General features: G+C 68.3%; 1 protein-coding gene across 2 annotated transcripts in view; it reads right to left on the bottom strand.

The window, feature by feature from the left end:
- The window catches only part of stard5 (StAR related lipid transfer domain containing 5), a 46,968-nt gene extending 30,605 nt beyond the window's left edge, over window positions 1-16,363 (bottom strand). Inside the window, exon 1 of one of the 2 annotated variants that reach the window (XM_087981257.1) lies at window positions 16,141-16,363. In XM_087981257.1, coding sequence (XP_087837383.1) covers window positions 16,141-16,230 — 90 coding nt within the window. In that variant the 5' untranslated portion in view covers window positions 16,231-16,363. The remainder of the gene's footprint in view (window positions 1-16,140) is intronic. The other variant, XM_087981258.1, reaches the window with a different exon arrangement.
- Window positions 16,364-17,534: the final 1,171 nt, after the last annotated feature.

Genomic DNA, 17,534 nt, shown 5'->3' with positions numbered 1-17,534 from the left:
CAGAGCTGAAAATGTGTTGCTGGAAAAGCGCAGCAGGTCAGGCAGCATCCAAGGAGCAGGAGAATCGACGTTTCGGGCATAAGCCCTTCTTCAGGAATGAAGGCATCCTTGCCTTGGACAGACTAGGAGAGTGGCAAAGAAGGAATACAATGGAATATAATGAGGAAAAGAGAGAGTTTATGCACTTTGGGAGGAACAATAGAGGCATTCACTATTTCTAAAGAGGAAAGGCTTCAGAAGGTTTACATGCAGGCTCAGTTGGCAGTTAGGAAGATCAATACAATATCAGCATTCATTTTCGGAGGGCTAGAATACAAATGCAGGAATGCACTGCTGATGCTGTATAAGACCATATGACATAGGAGCGGAAGTAAGGCCATTCGGCCCATCAAGTCCACACCGCCATTCAATCATGGCTGATGGGCATTTCAACTCCACTTACCCGCATTCTCCCCGTAGCCCTTAATTCCTTGTGACATCAAGAATTTATCAATTTCTGCCTTGAAGATATTTAGCGTCCCAGCCTCCACTGCACTCTGTGGCAATGAATTCCACAGGCCCACCACTCTCTGGCTGAAGAAATATCTCCACATTTCTGTTCTGAATTTACCCCCTCTAATTCTAAGGCTGTGTCCATGGGTCCGAGTCTCCTCGCCTAACGGAAACAATTTCCTAGCGTCCACCCTTTCCAAGCCATGTATTATCTTGTAAGTTTCTATTAGATCTCCCCTTAATCTTCTAAACTCCAATGAATACAATCCCAGGATCCTCAGCCGTTCCTCATACGTTAGACCAGGGATCATCCGTGTGAATCTCCACTGGACACGCTCCAGTGCCAGTATGTCCTTCCTGAGGTGTGGAGCCTAAAACTGGACACAGTACTCCAAATGGGGCCTAACCAGAGCTTTATAAAGTCTCAGTAGCACAACAGTGCTTTTATATTCCAATGCTCTTGAGATAAATGACAACATTGCATTCGCTTTCTTAATCACGGACTCAATCTGCATGTATATCATTACAGAATCCTCAACTAGCACTCCCAGATCCCTCTGTACTTTGGCTTTACGAATTTTCTCACCGTTTAGAAAGTAGTTCATGCTTCTATTCTTTTTCCCAAAGTGCAAGACCTCGCATTTGCTCACATTGAATTCCATCAACCATTTCCTGGACCACTCCTCCAAACTGTCTAGATCCTTCTGCAGCCTCCCCACTTCCTCAGTACTACCTGCCTGTCCACCTAACTTTGTATCATCGGCAAACTTCGCTAGAATGCCCCCAGTCCCTTCATCCAGATCATTAATATATAATGTGAACAGCTGCGGCCCCAACACTGAACCCTGCGGGATACCACTTGTCACCGGCTGCCATTCCGAAAAAGAACCTTTTATCCCAACTCTCTGCCTTCTGTCAGACAGCCAATCCTCAATCCATACCAGTAGCTCACTTCGAATACCATGGGCCCTCACCTTGCTCAGCAGTCTCCCATGTGGCACCTTATCAAAGGCCTTTTGGAAGTCTAGGTAGACCACATCCACTGGGTTTCCCCGGTCTAACCTATTTGTCACCTCTTCAAAGAATTCCAACAGGTTTGTCAGGCACGACCTCCCCTTACTAAATCCATGTTGACTTGTTCTAATCCGACCCTGCTCTTCCAAGAATTTAGAAACCTCATTCTTAATGATGGATTCTAGAATTTTACCAACAACCGAGGTTAGGCTAATTGGCCTATAATTTTCCATCTTTTGCCTTGATCCTTTCTTGAACAAGGGGGTTACAACAGCGATCTTCCAATCATCTGGGACTTTCCCTGACTCCAGTGACTTTTGAAAGATCTCAACCAACGCCTCCGCTATTTCCTCAGCCACTTCCCTCAGAACTCTAGGATGTAACCCATCGGGGCCAGGAGATTTGTCAATTTTAAGACCTTTTAGCTTTTCTAGCACTTTCTCTTTTGTAATGGCAACCATACTCAACTCAGCCCCCTGACTCCCTTTAATTGTTGGGATATTACTCATGTCTTCCACTGTGAAGACTGACGCAAAGTACTTATTAAGTTCTCCAGCTATTTCCTTATCTCCCATCACTCGGCTTCCAGCATCAGTTTGAAGTGGCCCAATGTCTACTTTTGCCTGTCGTTTGTTTCTTGTGTATTGAAAGAAACTTTTACTATCATTTCTAATATTACTGGCTAGCCTCCCTTCATATTTGATCCTCTCCTTCCTTATTTCTCTCTTTGTTATCCTCTGTTTGTTTTGTAGCCTTCCCAATCTTCTGATTTCCCAGTGCTCTTGGCGACTTTATAGGCTCTCTCTTTTTCTTTGATACATTTCCTGACTTCCTTTGTTAGCCATGGCTGTCTAATCCCTCCCCGGATAATCTTTCTCTTCTTGGGGATGAACCTCTGTACAGTGTCCTCAATTTTACCCACCAACTCCTGCCATTTTTGCTCTACTGTCTTCTCTGCTAGGCTCTGCTTCCAGTCTATTTTCGTCAGTTCCTCTCTCATGCCCTCATAGTTACCTTTATTTAACTGTAACACCATTACATCCGATTTTGCCTTCTCTCTTTCAAACCGCAGACTGAACTCTACCATATTATGATCGCTGCTTCCTAAGTGTTCCCTTACTTTAAGATTCCGGTCAGACCGCATTTGGAATATTGAAAGCAGTTTTGTGCCCTAAGGAAGGGAGTACTGGCCTTTGAGGTGGTCCAGAGGAGGATTACAAGAACGATCCTGGGATGAAGGGCTTGTCAAGGGTCAAGCAGTTGAAGACTCTGCGTCTGGGAATCCATCAACCAGGTGGGCAGCAGCTTTGGCAATGTGGTGGTTTCAGCCTAGCATCTGGCAGCATGGGACATCTTCCTTCCCGGAATCAGTGACGAGGAGGGTCCGTGAGGCGGATTCAGGATTTTGCGGAGACTTGCAGCCCGAGATTCCAGTGGACTGGCGGGATGGCCTACTTTGGCGATGGCTTCCGGCCCAGTATTCTAGCAGCCCAGTGTGATAGTCTTGCAGCATACTCTTTTTTTTCAACCCAAGGATTTGGAGGGATATGGGCCGGGTGCTGGCAGGAAGGACTAGATTGGGTTGGGATATCTGGTCGGCATGAACGGGTTGGACCAAAACATATCAGCCATGATTGAATGGCAGAGCACACCACCACCTGCTCACACTCACCCTCCCCTCAGCACAACCACTCACCCTCAACATCCATCACCTCCTCCTGCCCCAGAAAACCCACACCCTCAGACACTTCCTCCCTCACCATCACCCTGCCTATTATCCCCCCACACTACCCCCACCCCACCAACCCCTCCCCCCACCCCACCAACCCCAACCCCCACCCCTACTCCCAACCCCCACCCTTACCCCCACCCTCTCTCCCCACCCCAACACCCACCCCTACCCCACCAACCCCAACCCCCACCCCTACCCCACCAACCCCAACCCCCACCCCTACCCCACCAACCCCTACCCTTAGCCCCCACCCCTACCCCCCACCCTAACCCTCACCCCTACCCCCCCACACTACCCCTACCCCTCACCCCACCCCTACTTCTACCCCTCACCCCACCCCTACCCCCCCACCCCTACTTCTACCCCTACTCCTACCCCCACACTACCCCTACCCCTCACCCCACCCCTACCCCATACCCCCACCCCCCACCCCCCTCCCCTACCCCCAACCCCCACCCCCAACCCCCCTACCCCTACTCACACCCCCCAACCCCCACCCACACCCCCCCACCCTACCCCCCACACCCCCCTAACCCTACCCCCACCCACACCCCCCTACCCCTACCCACACCCCCCGAACCCTACCCCCAACCACACCCCCCTACCCCTACCCCCACCCCCCACACCCCCAACCCCCCCCACACACCCCCACCCCCCCTACCCCTAACCCCCCCACACACCCCCACCCCCCTACCGGCCACCCCCCACCCCAACCCCCTACCGGCCACCACCCAACCCAACCCCCCACAACCCCCTACTCCTACCCCCCACCCCCCTACCCCTTCCCACACCCCCCACCCCACCCCTCACCCACCCCCCCCACCCCTACCCCCAACCCACCACCCCTACCCCCCCACCCCCCAACCCACCACCCCTACCCCACCACCCCTACTCCCCCCACCCCCCAACCCACCACCCCTACCCCCCCACCCCTACTCCCCCCACCCCCCAACCCACCACCCCTACCCCCCCACCCACACCCCCCCTACCCCCCACCCCTACCCCACCCCGCCACCCCTACCCCCCCACCCCTACCCCACACCCCCTACCCACCCACCCCTACCCCACACCCCCACACCTACCCCACCCACACCCCCTACCCCCCACCCCTACCCCACCCCGCCACCCCTACCCCCCCACCCCTACCCCACACCCCCTACCCACCCACCCCTACCCCACACCCCCACACCTACCCCACCCACACCCCCTACCCCCCCCACCCCTACCCCACCCACACCCCTACCCCCCCACCCCAACCCCACCCACACCCCTACCCCACCCACACCCCCTACCCCCCCACCCCTACCCCACCCACACCCCTACCCCCCACCCCTACCCACACCCCCACCCCTACCCCACCCACACCCCCTACCCCCCCACCACTACCCCAACCCCTACCCACCCACACCCCCTACCCCCCACCCCTACCCACACCCCCACCCCCTACCCCACCCACACCCCTACCCCCCACCCCTACCCACACCCCCACCCCCTACCCCACCCACACCCCCTACCCCACCCACACCCCCTACCCCCCACCCCTACCCACACCCCCACCCCTCCCACACCCCCTACGCCCCACCCCCCACCCCTACCCACACCCCATCCCTACCCCACCCACACCCCCTACCCCCCACCCCTACCCACATCCCCACCCCTACCCCACCCCCCTACCCCCCCACCCCTACCCCACCCACTCCCCCTACCCCACACACTCCCCCTACCCCACACACACCCCTACCCCACCCACACCGCTACCCACACCCCCACCCCTACCCCACCCACACCCCCTACCCCACCCACACCTACCCCACCCACACCCCCTACCCCACCCACACCCCCTACCCCCCCACACCTACCCCACCCACACCCCCTACCCCCCACCCCTACCCACCCACACCCCCTACCCCCCACCCCTACCCCACCCACACCCCCTACCCCCCACCCCTACACACACCCCCACCCCCCACCCCTACACACACCCCCACCCCCCACCCCTACACACACCCCCACCCCTACCCCACCCACACCCCCTACCCCCCACCCCTACCCCACCCACACCCCCTACCCCCCCACCCCTACCGCACCCACACACCCTACCCCACCCACACCCCCTACCCCCCCACCCACACCCCCTACCCCCCCACCCCTACCCCACCCACACACCCTAGCCCCCCACCCCCCTACCCCCCACCCACACACCCCACCCCTAACCCCACCCTACCCCCCACCCCTACTCCTACCCACCACCCTACCCCCACCCCCACCCTACCCCCCCACCCCTACTCCTACCCACCACCCTACCCCCCCACCCCTACCCCCACCCACACCCCCCTCCCTACCCCTACCCACACCCCCCTCCCTACCCCTACCCACACCCCCCTCCCTACCCCTACCCCCACCCCCCTCCCTACCCCTACCCCCACCCCCCTCCCTACCCCCACCCCCACCCCCCTCCCTACCCCCACCCCCACCCCCCTCCCTACCCCCACCCACACCTCCCTACCCCCACCCACACCTCCCTACCCCTACCCCCACCCCCGCCCCCCTCCCTACCCCTACCCCCACCCCCCTCCCTACCCCTACCCCCACCCCCCCTCCCTACCCCCACCCACACCTCCCTACCCCTACCCCCACCCACGCCCCCCTCCCTACCCCTACCCCCACCCCCCACCCCCACCCCCCTACCCCTACCCCCACCCCCCACCCCCACCCCCCTACCCACACCCCCCCTACCCCCACCCCCACCCCCCTCCCTACCCCCACCCACACCACCCCTACCCCCACCCCCCTCCCTACCCCCACCCACACCACCCCTACCCCCACACCCCACCCCCACCCCCCTACCCACACCCCCCACCCCCACCCCCCACCACCCCTACCCCCACCCACACCCCCCACCCCCACCCCTACCCACACCCCCCACCCCCACCCCTACCCCACACCACCCCTACCCCACACCACCCCTACCCCCCACCCCTACCCCCCACCACCCCTACCCCCACTCCCCAACCCTACCCCCCACCACCCCCACCCCTACCCCCCACCACCCCTACCCCCACCCCCACCCCCCACCCCTACCACCCCCACCCCCCACCCCTACCCCCACCCCCCACACACACCCCCCACCACCCCTACCCCCACCCCCCACACACACCCCCCACCCCCACCCCCCACCACTGCCCCCCACCACCCCTACCCCCACCCACACGCCCCACCCCCCTACCCCCCTCCCCTACTCACACCCCCCAACCCCCCTACCCCTACCCACACCCCACAACCCCCACCCCCCAAACACCACCCACCCCCTACACCCCCCAACCCTACCCCTACCCACACCCCCCGTGCCCAACCACACCCCCCTACCCCCACCCCTACCCACATCCCCCACCCCTACCCACATCCCCCACCCCTACCCCCAGCCAAACCCCCCACCCCTACCACCCACCCCTACCCCCCACCCACACCCCACACCCACCACCCCTACCCTGCACCACACCCCCTACCACCCACCCACACCCCCAACCCCCACCCACACCCCCCCAACCCCCACCCACACCCCTACCCACCCCACCCCCATGCCCCCCACCCCCTACCCCCCACACCCTTACACCACCACCCCCACAACCCACCACCCCTACCCCACCCACACCCCTACCCCCCACCCCTACCCCCACCCACACACCCCACCCCTCCTACCTCCCACTCCCCTAACCCCCCACCCCTACTCCCCCACACCCCTACCCCCACCACTCCTAAACCCCCCACCCCTACCCCCACCCACACCCCCCACCCCACTTACCCCCACCACCCCCTCACCCCTACCCCCACACCCCCCACCCACACCCCCCCCACCCCTACCCCCACACCCCCTACCCCCACCCCCACCCCCACACCCCCTACCCCCACCCCCACCCCTACCCCCACCCCTACCCACACCCCCCCTACCCACACCCCCCCTACCCACACCCCTAACCCCCCCACACCCCCACCCCGCACACCCAAACCCCGCTACCCCCGCCGCCCACACCCCACCCCGCACACCCACACCCCCCTACCCCCGCCACCCACACCCCTCACCCTCCTACCCCCCACCCACACCCCCCTACCCCCCCAAACCCCACACCCCCTAACCCCCCACCCCCCACGCACCCCCACCCCACCTACCCCTAACCCCCCACACACCCCAAACCCCCCATACCGCCCACCCCAACCCCCCACAACCCCCTACTCCTACCCCCCCACCTACATCCCCCACCCCCCCCACCCACACCCCCTACCCCCCCCACCCACACCCCCTTACCCCCCACCCACACCCCACCCCCCTACCCCCCCACCCCCTACCCACCCCCCCCATCCCCTACCCACCCCCCCATCGCCTACCCCCACCCACACACCACCGCCCTACCCCCCCACCCACCCCCCTACCCCCCCACCCACCCCCCTCCCCACCCACCCCCCTACCCCCCACCCACCCCCCTACCCCCCCACCCACCCCCCTACCCCCCCACCCACCCCCCTACCCCCCCACCCACACACCACCCCCCTACCCCCCCACCTACCCACCCCCCCAACCACCCCCCTCCCCACCCACCCCCCTACCCCCCACCCACCCCCCTACCCCCCCACCCACACACCACCCCCCTACCCCCCCACCACCCCCCTACCCCCCCACCCACCCCCCTCCCCACCCACCCCCCTACCCCCCACCCACCCCCCTACCCCCCCACCCACACACCACCCCCCTACCCCCCCACCACCCCCCTACCCCCCCACCACCCCCCTACCCCCCCCCCACACACCACCCCCCCTATCCCCCTACCCCCCCACCCACCCCCCTATCCCCCTACCCACCCCCCTACCCCCCCCACACCACCCCCCTATCCCCCTACCCCCCCACCCACCCCCCTATCCCCCACCCCCCCTACCCCCCCACCCACCCCCCTACCCCCCCACCCACACACCCCCCCACCCACCCCCCTACCCCCCCACCCACACACCACCCCCCTACCCCCCACCCACCCCCCTACCCCCCCACCCACACACCACCCCCCTACCACCCCACCCACCCCCCTACCCCCCTAACCCCCACCCGCCCCCCTACCCCCCCCACCCACCCCCCTACCCCCCTAACCCCCACCCACCCCCCTACCCCCCTAACCCCCACCGCCCCCCTACCCCCCCACCCACCCCCCTACCCCCCCACCCACCCCCCTACCCCCCTAACCCCCACCCACCCCCCTACCCCCCTAACCCCCACCGCCCCCCTACCCCCCCACCCACCCCCCTACCCCCCTAACCCCCACCGCCCCCCTACCCCCCCACCCACCCCCCTACCCCCCTAACCCCCACCCCCCTTAGCCCCCACCCACCCCCCCACCCCCCCACCCACCCCCCTAACCCCCACCCCCCTTACCCCCCACCCACCCCCCCCACCCCCCTAAACCCCCCACCCACCCCCTCACCCCCCCACCCACCCCCCTAAACCCCCCACCCACCCCCTACCACCCCACCCCCCCAGCCACCCCCCTACCCCCCCACCCACCCACGCCCCCACCCACCCCCACCCCCCCACCCACCCCCTACCCACCCACCCCCCTACCCCCCCTAACCCCCACCCACCCCCTACCCCCCCACCCACCTCCCTACCCCCCCACCCCCCCACCCACCCCCCTACTCCCCCTACCCCCCCACCCACCCCCCCCCACCCACACCCCACCCCCCTACCCCCCACCCACACCCCACCTCCCCACCCCCCCCACCCACACCCCACCTCCCCACCCCCCCCACCCACACCCCACCCCTCCACCCACACCCCACCCCCCTACCCCCCCCACCCACCCCCCCCACCCACACCCCACCCCTCCACCCACACCCCACCCCCCTACCCCCCCACCCACCCCCCCCACCCACACCCCACCCCCCTACCCCCCCAACCACCCCCCCCACCCACACCCCACCCCCCCACCCACACCCCACCCCCCTACCCCCCCACCCACACCCCACCCCCCCCCACCCACACCCCACCCCCCACCCACACCCCACCCCCCCACCCACCCACACCCCACCCCCCACCCACACCCCACCCCCCCCACCCACCCACACCCCACCCACACCCCCACCCCCCCACCCACCACACCCCACCCCCACCCCCCCACCCACACCCCCTACCCCCCCCACCCACACCCCACCCCCTACCCCCCCACCTACACCCCCCACCCCCCCACCCACACCCCACCCCCCTACCCCCCCACCTACACCCCCCACCCCCCTACCCCCCCACCTACACCCCCCACCCCCCCACCCACACCCCACCCCCCTACCCCCCCACCCCCCCACCCACACCCCACCCCCCTACCCCCCCACCTACACCCCCCACCCCCCCACCCACACCCCACCCCCCTACCCCCCCCACCTACACCCCCCCACCCCCCCACCCACACCCCACCCCCCCACCCACACCCCACCCCCCTACCCCCCCACCTACACCCCCCACCCCCCCCACCCACACCCCACCCCCCTACCCCCCCACCTACACCCCCCACCCCCCCCACCCACACCCCACCCCCCTACCCCCCCCACCTACACCCCCCCACCCCCCCACCCCACACCCCACCCCCCTACCCCCCCACCTACACCCCCCACCCCCCCACCCACACCCCCACCCCCCTACCCCCCCACCCACACCCCACCCCCCTACCCCCCCACCTACACCCCCCACCCCCCCACCCACACCCCACCCCCCTACCCCCACACCCCACCCCCCTACCCCCCCACCTACACCCCCCACCCCCCCACCCCACCCCCCTACCCCCCCACCTACACCCCCCACTCCCCCACCCCCCTACCCCCCCACCCCACCCCCCTACCCCCCCACCTACACCCCCCACCCCCCCCACCCACACCCCACCCCCCTACCCCCCCACCCCACCCCCCTACCCCCCCACCTACACCCCCCACCCCCCCACCCCACCCCCCCCCCTACCCCCCCACCTACACCCCCCACCCCCCCACCCACACCCCACCCCCCTACCCCCCCACCTACACCCCCCCACCCCCCCACCCACACCCCACCCCCCCTACCCCCCCCACCTACACCACCCACCCCCCCACCCACACCCCACCCCCCTACCCCCCCACCTACACCCCCCACCCCCCCACCCACACCCCACCCCCCTACCCCCCCACCTACACCCCCCACCCCCCCCACCCACACCCCACCCCCCTACCCCCCCACCTACACCCCCCACCCCCCCACCCACACCCCACCCCCCCTACCCCCCCACCTACACCCCCCCACCCCCCCCACCCACACCCCACCCCCCCTACCCCCCCCACCTACACCCCCCACCCCCCCACCCACACCCCACCCCCCTACCCCCCCCACCTACACCCCCCACCCCCCCACCCACACCCCACCCCCCTACCCCCCCCCACCTACACCCCCCACCCCCCCACCCACACCCCACCCCCCTACCCCCCCACCTACACCCCCCACCCCCCCACCCACACCCCCACCCCCCCCCCCTCCCCACCCCCCCCCCCCCACCTACACCACCCACCCCCCCACCCACACCCCACCCCACCCCCCTACCCTCCCACCTACACCCCCCCACCCCCCCACCCACACCCCACCCCCCTACCCCCCCACCTACACCCCCCACCCCCCCACCCACACCCCACCCCCCTACCCCCCCACCTACACCCCCCACCCCCCCCCACCCACACCCCCCCCCCACCCCCCCACCTACACCCCCCACCCCCCCACCCACACCCCCACCCCCCCTACCCCCCCCACCCCCCCCACCCACACCCCACCCCCCTACCCCCCCACCTACACCCCCCACCCCCCCCACCCCACCCCACCCCCACCCCCCCACCTACACCCCCCACCCCCCCCCACCCCCCCACCTACACCCCCCACCCCCCTACCCCCCCACCTACACCCCCCACCCCCCTACACCCCCACCACACCCCCCACCCCCCCACCCACACCCCACCCCCCCTACCCCCCCACCCCCCCACCCACACCCCCCACCCCCCCACCCACACCCCACCCCCCTACCCCCCCACCTACACCCCCCCACCCCCCCCACCCACACCCCACCCCCCTACCCACACCCCACCCCCCCTACCCCCCCCCCACCTACACCCCCCACCCCCCCCACCCACACCCCCACCCCCCCACCCACACCCCACCCCCCCTACCCCCCACCCCACCCCCCTACCCCCCCACCTACACCCCCCCACCCCCCCACCCACACCCCACCCCCCCACCCACACCCCCCACCCCCCTACCCCCCCCACCTACACCCCCCACCCCCCCACCCACACCCCACCCCCCCACCCACACCCCCCACCCCCCTACCCCCCCCACCTACACCCCCCCACCCCCCCACCCACACCCCCCACCCCCCCACCCACACCCCACCCCCCCTACCCCCCCCACCTACACCCCCCACCCCCCCACCCACACCCCACCCCCCTACCCCCCCCACCTACACCCCCCACCCCCCCCACCCACACCCCACCCCCCCTACCCCCCCACCTACACCCCCCACCCCCCCACCCACACCCCACCCCCCTACCCCCCCACCTACACCCCCCCACCCCCCCACCTACACCCCCCACCCCCCCACCTACACCCCCCACCCCCCCACCCACACCCCACCCACCTACCCCCCCACCTACACCCCCCCACCCCCCCACCCACACCCCACCCCCCCTACCACCCCACCTACACCCCCCACCCCCCCCACCCACACCCCACCCCCCCTACCCCCCCACCTACACCCCCCACCCCCCCACCCACACCCCACCCCCCCTACCCCCCCACCTACACCCCCCACCCCCCCACCCACACCCCACCCCCCCTACCCCCCCACCTACACCCCCCACCCCCCCACCCACACCCCACCCCCCCTACCCCCCCACCTACACCCCCCACCCCCCCACCCACACCCCACCCCCCCTACCCCCCCACCTACACCCCCCACCCCCCCACCCACACCCCACCCCCCTACCCCCCCACCTACACCCCCCACCCCCCCCACCCACACCCCCCACCCCCCCACCCCACACCCCACCCCCCTACCCCCCCACCTACACCCCCCACCCCCCCCACCCACACCCCCCCACCCCCCCCACCCACACCCCACCCCCCTACCCCCCCCACCTACACCCCCCACCCCCCCCACCCACACCCCACCCCCCCTACCCCCCCCACCCACACCCCCCACCCCCCCCACCCACACCCCACCCCCCCTACCCCCCCACCCACACCCCCCACCCCCCCACCCACACCCCCACCCCCCCACCCACACCCCACCCCCCCTACCCCCCCCACCTACACCCCCCACCCCCCCCACCCACACCCCACCCCCCTACCCCCCCACCCCCCCCACCCACACCCCACCCCCCTACCCCCCCCACCTACACCCCCCACCCCCCCACCCACACCCCACCCCCCTACCCCCCCCACCTACACCCCCCCACCCCCCCCACCCACACCCCACCCCCCCCTACCCCCCCCACCTACACCCCCCACCCCCCCACCCACACCCCACCCCCCCTACCCCCCCACCTACACCCCCCACCCCCCCCACCCACACCCCACCCCCCCTACCCCCCCCACCTACACCCCCCACCCCCCCACCCACACCCCACCCCCCTACCCCCCCCCACCTACACCCCCCACCCCCCCACCCACACCCCACCCCCCCACCCACACCCCACCCCCCTACCCCCCCCCCACCACCCCCCCACCCCCCCACCTACACCCCCCACCCCCCCACCTACACCCCACCCCCCCTACCCCCCCACCTACACCCCCCACCCCCCCCACCTACACCCCCCCACCCCCCCCACCCACACCCCCCACCCCCCCACCTACACCCCACCCCCCTACCCCCCCCACCTACACCCCCCACCCCCCCACCTACACCCCCCACCCCCCCACCCACACCCCACCCCCCTACCCCCCCCACCTACACCCCCCCCACCCCCCCACCCCCCCACCTACACCCCCCACCCCCCCCACCTACACCCCCCACCCCCCCCCCCACCCCCCACCCCCCACCCCCCCCACCCACACCCCACCCCCCTACCCCCCCCACCTACACCCCCCACCCCCCCACCTACACCCCCCACCCCCCCACCCACACCCCACCCCCCTACCACCCCACCTACACCCCCCACCCCCCCACCTACACCCCCCACCCCCCACCCACACCCCACCCCCCTACCCCCCCACCTACACCCCCCACCCCCCCCACCTACACCCCCCACCCCCCCACCCACACCCCACCCCCCTACCCCCCCCACCTACACCCCCCACCCCCCCCACCTACACCCCCCACCCCCCCCACCTACACCCCCCACCCCCCCACCTACACCCCCCACCCCCCCACCCACACCCCACCCCCCTACCCCCCCCACCTACACCCCCCACCCCCCCCACCTACACCCCCCACCCCCCCACCCACACCCCACCCCCCCTACCCCCCCACCTACACCCCCCAACCCCCCCACCTACACCCCCCCACCCCCCCCACCTACACCCCCCACCCCCCCCACCCACACCCCACCCCCCTACCTACACCCCCCACCCCCCCACCCACACCCCCACCCCCCCTACCCCCCCACCCCCCCCACCCACACCCCACCCCCCCACCCCCCCCCCACCTACACCCCCCACCCCCCCCCACCTACCCCCCCCACCCACACCCCACCCCCCCTACCTACACCCCCCCACCCCCCCACCCACACCCCACCCCCCCTACCCCCCCCACCTACACCCCCCCACCCCCCCACCCACACCCCACCCCCCTACCCCCCCCACCTACACCCCCCCACCCCCCCACCCACACCCCACCCCCCTACCTACACCCCCCACCCCCCCCACCCACACCCCACCCCCCCTACCCCCCCCACCTACACCCCCCACCCCCCCCCCACCCACACCCCACCCCCCCTACCCCCCCACCTACACCCCCCACCCCCCCCACCCACACCCCACCCCCCCTACCCCCCCCACCTACACCCCCCACCCCCCCACCCACACCCCACCCCCCTACCCCCCCCACCCTACACCCCCCACCCACACCCCACCCCCCTACCCCCCCCACCTACACCCCCCACCCCCCCCACCCACACCCCACCCCCCCACCCCCCCCACCCACACCCCACCCCCCCACCCCCCCCACCCCACACCCCACCCCCCCTACCCCCCCCCACCCACACCCCACCCCCCCTACCCCCCCCACCCACACCCCACCCCCCTACTCCCCCACCCACACCCCACCCCCCTACCCCCCCCACCCACACCCCACCCCCCCTACCCCCCCACCCCCCCACCCCACCCCCCCTACCCCCCCCACCCACACCCCACCCCCCCTACCCCCCCACCTACACCCCCCACCCACACCCCCCACCCCCCCACCCACACCCCACCCCCCTACCCCCCCACCTCACCCCCCTACCCCCCCACCTACACCCCACCCCCCTACCCCCCCACCCCCCCACCCACACCCCACCCCCCCACCTACACCCCACCCCCCTACCCCCCCCCCCCACACCCCACCCCCCCACCCCCCCACCTACACCCCACCCCCCCCTACCCCCCCACCTACACCCCACCCCCCTACCCCCCCCCACCTACACCCCCCACCCCCCCACCCACACCCCACCCCCCCACCCACACCCCACCCCCCTACCCCCCCACCTACACCCCACCCCCCCTACCCCCCCACCTACACCCCCCCCCACCCCCCCACCCCCCACCCCACACCCACCCCCCCACCCACACCCCACCCCCCTACCCCCCCCACCCACACCCCCCACCCCCCCCACCCACACCCCCCTACCCCCCCACCCACACCCCCCACCCCCCCCCACCCACACCCCCCTACCCCCCCCACCCTCACTCCCCACCCCTACCCCCACCCACACTCCCCATCCCTACCCCCACCCACACTCCCCACCCCTACCCCCACCCACACTCCCCACCCCTACCCCCACCCACACTCCCCATCCCTACCCCCACCCACACTCCCCATCCCTACCCCCACCCACACTCCCCACCCCTACCCCCACCCACACCCCCCACCCCCCCCCACCCACACCCCCCTACCCCCCCACCCTCACTCCCCACCCCTACCCCCACCCACACTCCCCATCCCTACCCCCACCCACACTCCCCACCCCTACCCCCACCCACACTCCCCACCCCTACCCCCACCCACACTCCCCACCCCTACCCCCACCCACACTCCCCATCCCTACCCCCACCCACACTCCCCACCCCTACCCCCACCCACACTCCCCACCCCTACCCCCCACCCCCCCACCCACACCCACACCCCCCACCCCCCCCACCCACACCCCCCTACCCCCCCACCTACACCCCCCACCCCCCCACCCACACCCCACCCCCCCACCCACACCCCACCCCCCTACCCCCCCACCCACACCCCCCACCCCCCCCACCCACACCCCCCTACCCCCCCACCCACACCCCCCACCCCCCCCACCCACACCCCCCTACCCCCCCACCCTCACTCCCCACCCCTACCCCCACCCACACTCCCCATCCCTACCCCCACCCACACTCCCCACCCCTACCCCCACCCACACCCCCCACCCCCCCCACCCACACCCCCCTACCCCCCCACCCTCACTCCCCACCCCTACCCCCACCCTCACTCCCCACCCCTACCCCCACCCACACTCCCCATCCCTACCCCCACCCACACTCCCCACCCCTACCCCCCACCCCCACCCCCACCCCCCCACCCACACCCACACCCCCCCCACCCACACCCCCCTACCCCCCCACCCACACCCCCCTACCCCCCCACCCACACCCCCCTACCCCCCCACCCACACCCCCTACCCACCCTCACCGTTCTCTTGCAGACCCTCCAACCGGCGCCGTCCTTGCTGTAACTCAGCAGTTTCTCAGCCACCGTGTCCGCCACTGCTCTGTAATTCATACCGCCCGCAGACAGCGGCGATAGCACCAATGAGGCCGCTCTGCCCCTCAGCCCCGTGCAGGCCAGGCGCTCCCCCGCGGCCTCCCCGCCGGGCTGCAGGAGGAGCGCCCGCCGGCACCAACTCACTGGCCGGCTGGCCCCGGCCCGCTCAAGCGCCGCGCGGCACACCGGGACCTGTAGTCCAAACGCGGGCGCTGACGCACGGTCTCCTGCCAGAGCGGAAACAGAAGAACTACAACCCCCATCAGACCTTGCGACAGGTCCCGGCCCGCTGTGATTGACAGATAGGACAGCCAATCAGTGGCGTGCCACGTGCCGAGCTGGCTGCATTGCAGAGCGTGAGAGACAGGGCCAGGCTGGTGCAGCACCACTCCCACCTGAGAACAAACACTTGGCTCACTCACAGCCTTGCAGCCAATTACACACTTGCAGAAGTGCTAGCTCCTCAGTGCACCACTGCTTACTCATTCTTATTACTCATTGGCATCCTGATGGTGCCACTTGTCTCCAGCCACTCAGTTTGCTGCTCCACCTCTTACTGAGGAAACTGTCAGGACTCTCCTGATTGTCACCATTCAAATAAATGTAGTGGATCTATTATTTCAGATTTGCAGCATCTACTCTATTTTAGCTTTTATTCAAACAAAGCAATGTTCAGTCATTCGCAGAGCTTATTTTGAGCAGGTTCCGTCTACAACAATAACATGCTTACAAAATGCACCTCAAACACGACAGATAAATGTATACTTTTTGATTAATCAGGTGCCTAGTGCGTTGCACATACCATACATACTTAAAACTACTAAGACTTTTTCTAAAAAACAAAATGATAAATGTTCTTGCAATCCTTTGGTAGTAGGTAGTTGAACATGGGCACCCTAGGTGGCAGGTAGGAACAATATTAATGTACCATAAGAGTTAAAAACAATGACTGCAGATGCTGGAAACCAGAGTCTAGATTAGAGTGGTGCTACCATAAGAGTCCTATTCAAGCTCTGCCTGCGGATTTAACTGAGAATCAACTCTCATCTTGAATGTAAATTCCAGCCAAAAAAACTGAGTGATACATTCTCTAAGGTGCTTTTTTAAAAAAAAAGACAAGGCATTGAATCAACATCCTCTCTGCCATCTCAGGGGGATGTAAGATATCCCATGGCACTATTGAAAGAGCAAGGAAGTTATTCCATTCCTTGAAACAACAATTCCTCAATACCATGAAAGAAAATTTTGGTTATGTATCACATTGGTGTTTGTGGGTGATTGCTGGAAGAGAGTTGCCTGCTGTGTCTTCTTAAAGTAAATAA

This window comes from Chiloscyllium plagiosum, unplaced genomic scaffold, assembly GCF_037043375.1.
Source record: "Chiloscyllium plagiosum isolate Xiang-an unplaced genomic scaffold, Cpla_swu_hap1 HiC_scaffold_39, whole genome shotgun sequence".
NCBI classification, from domain to species: Eukaryota; Metazoa; Chordata; class Chondrichthyes; order Orectolobiformes; family Hemiscylliidae; genus Chiloscyllium; species Chiloscyllium plagiosum.
Note: the sequence above shows the minus strand (reverse complement) of the source record. Positions and strands in the feature narration are given on the sequence as shown.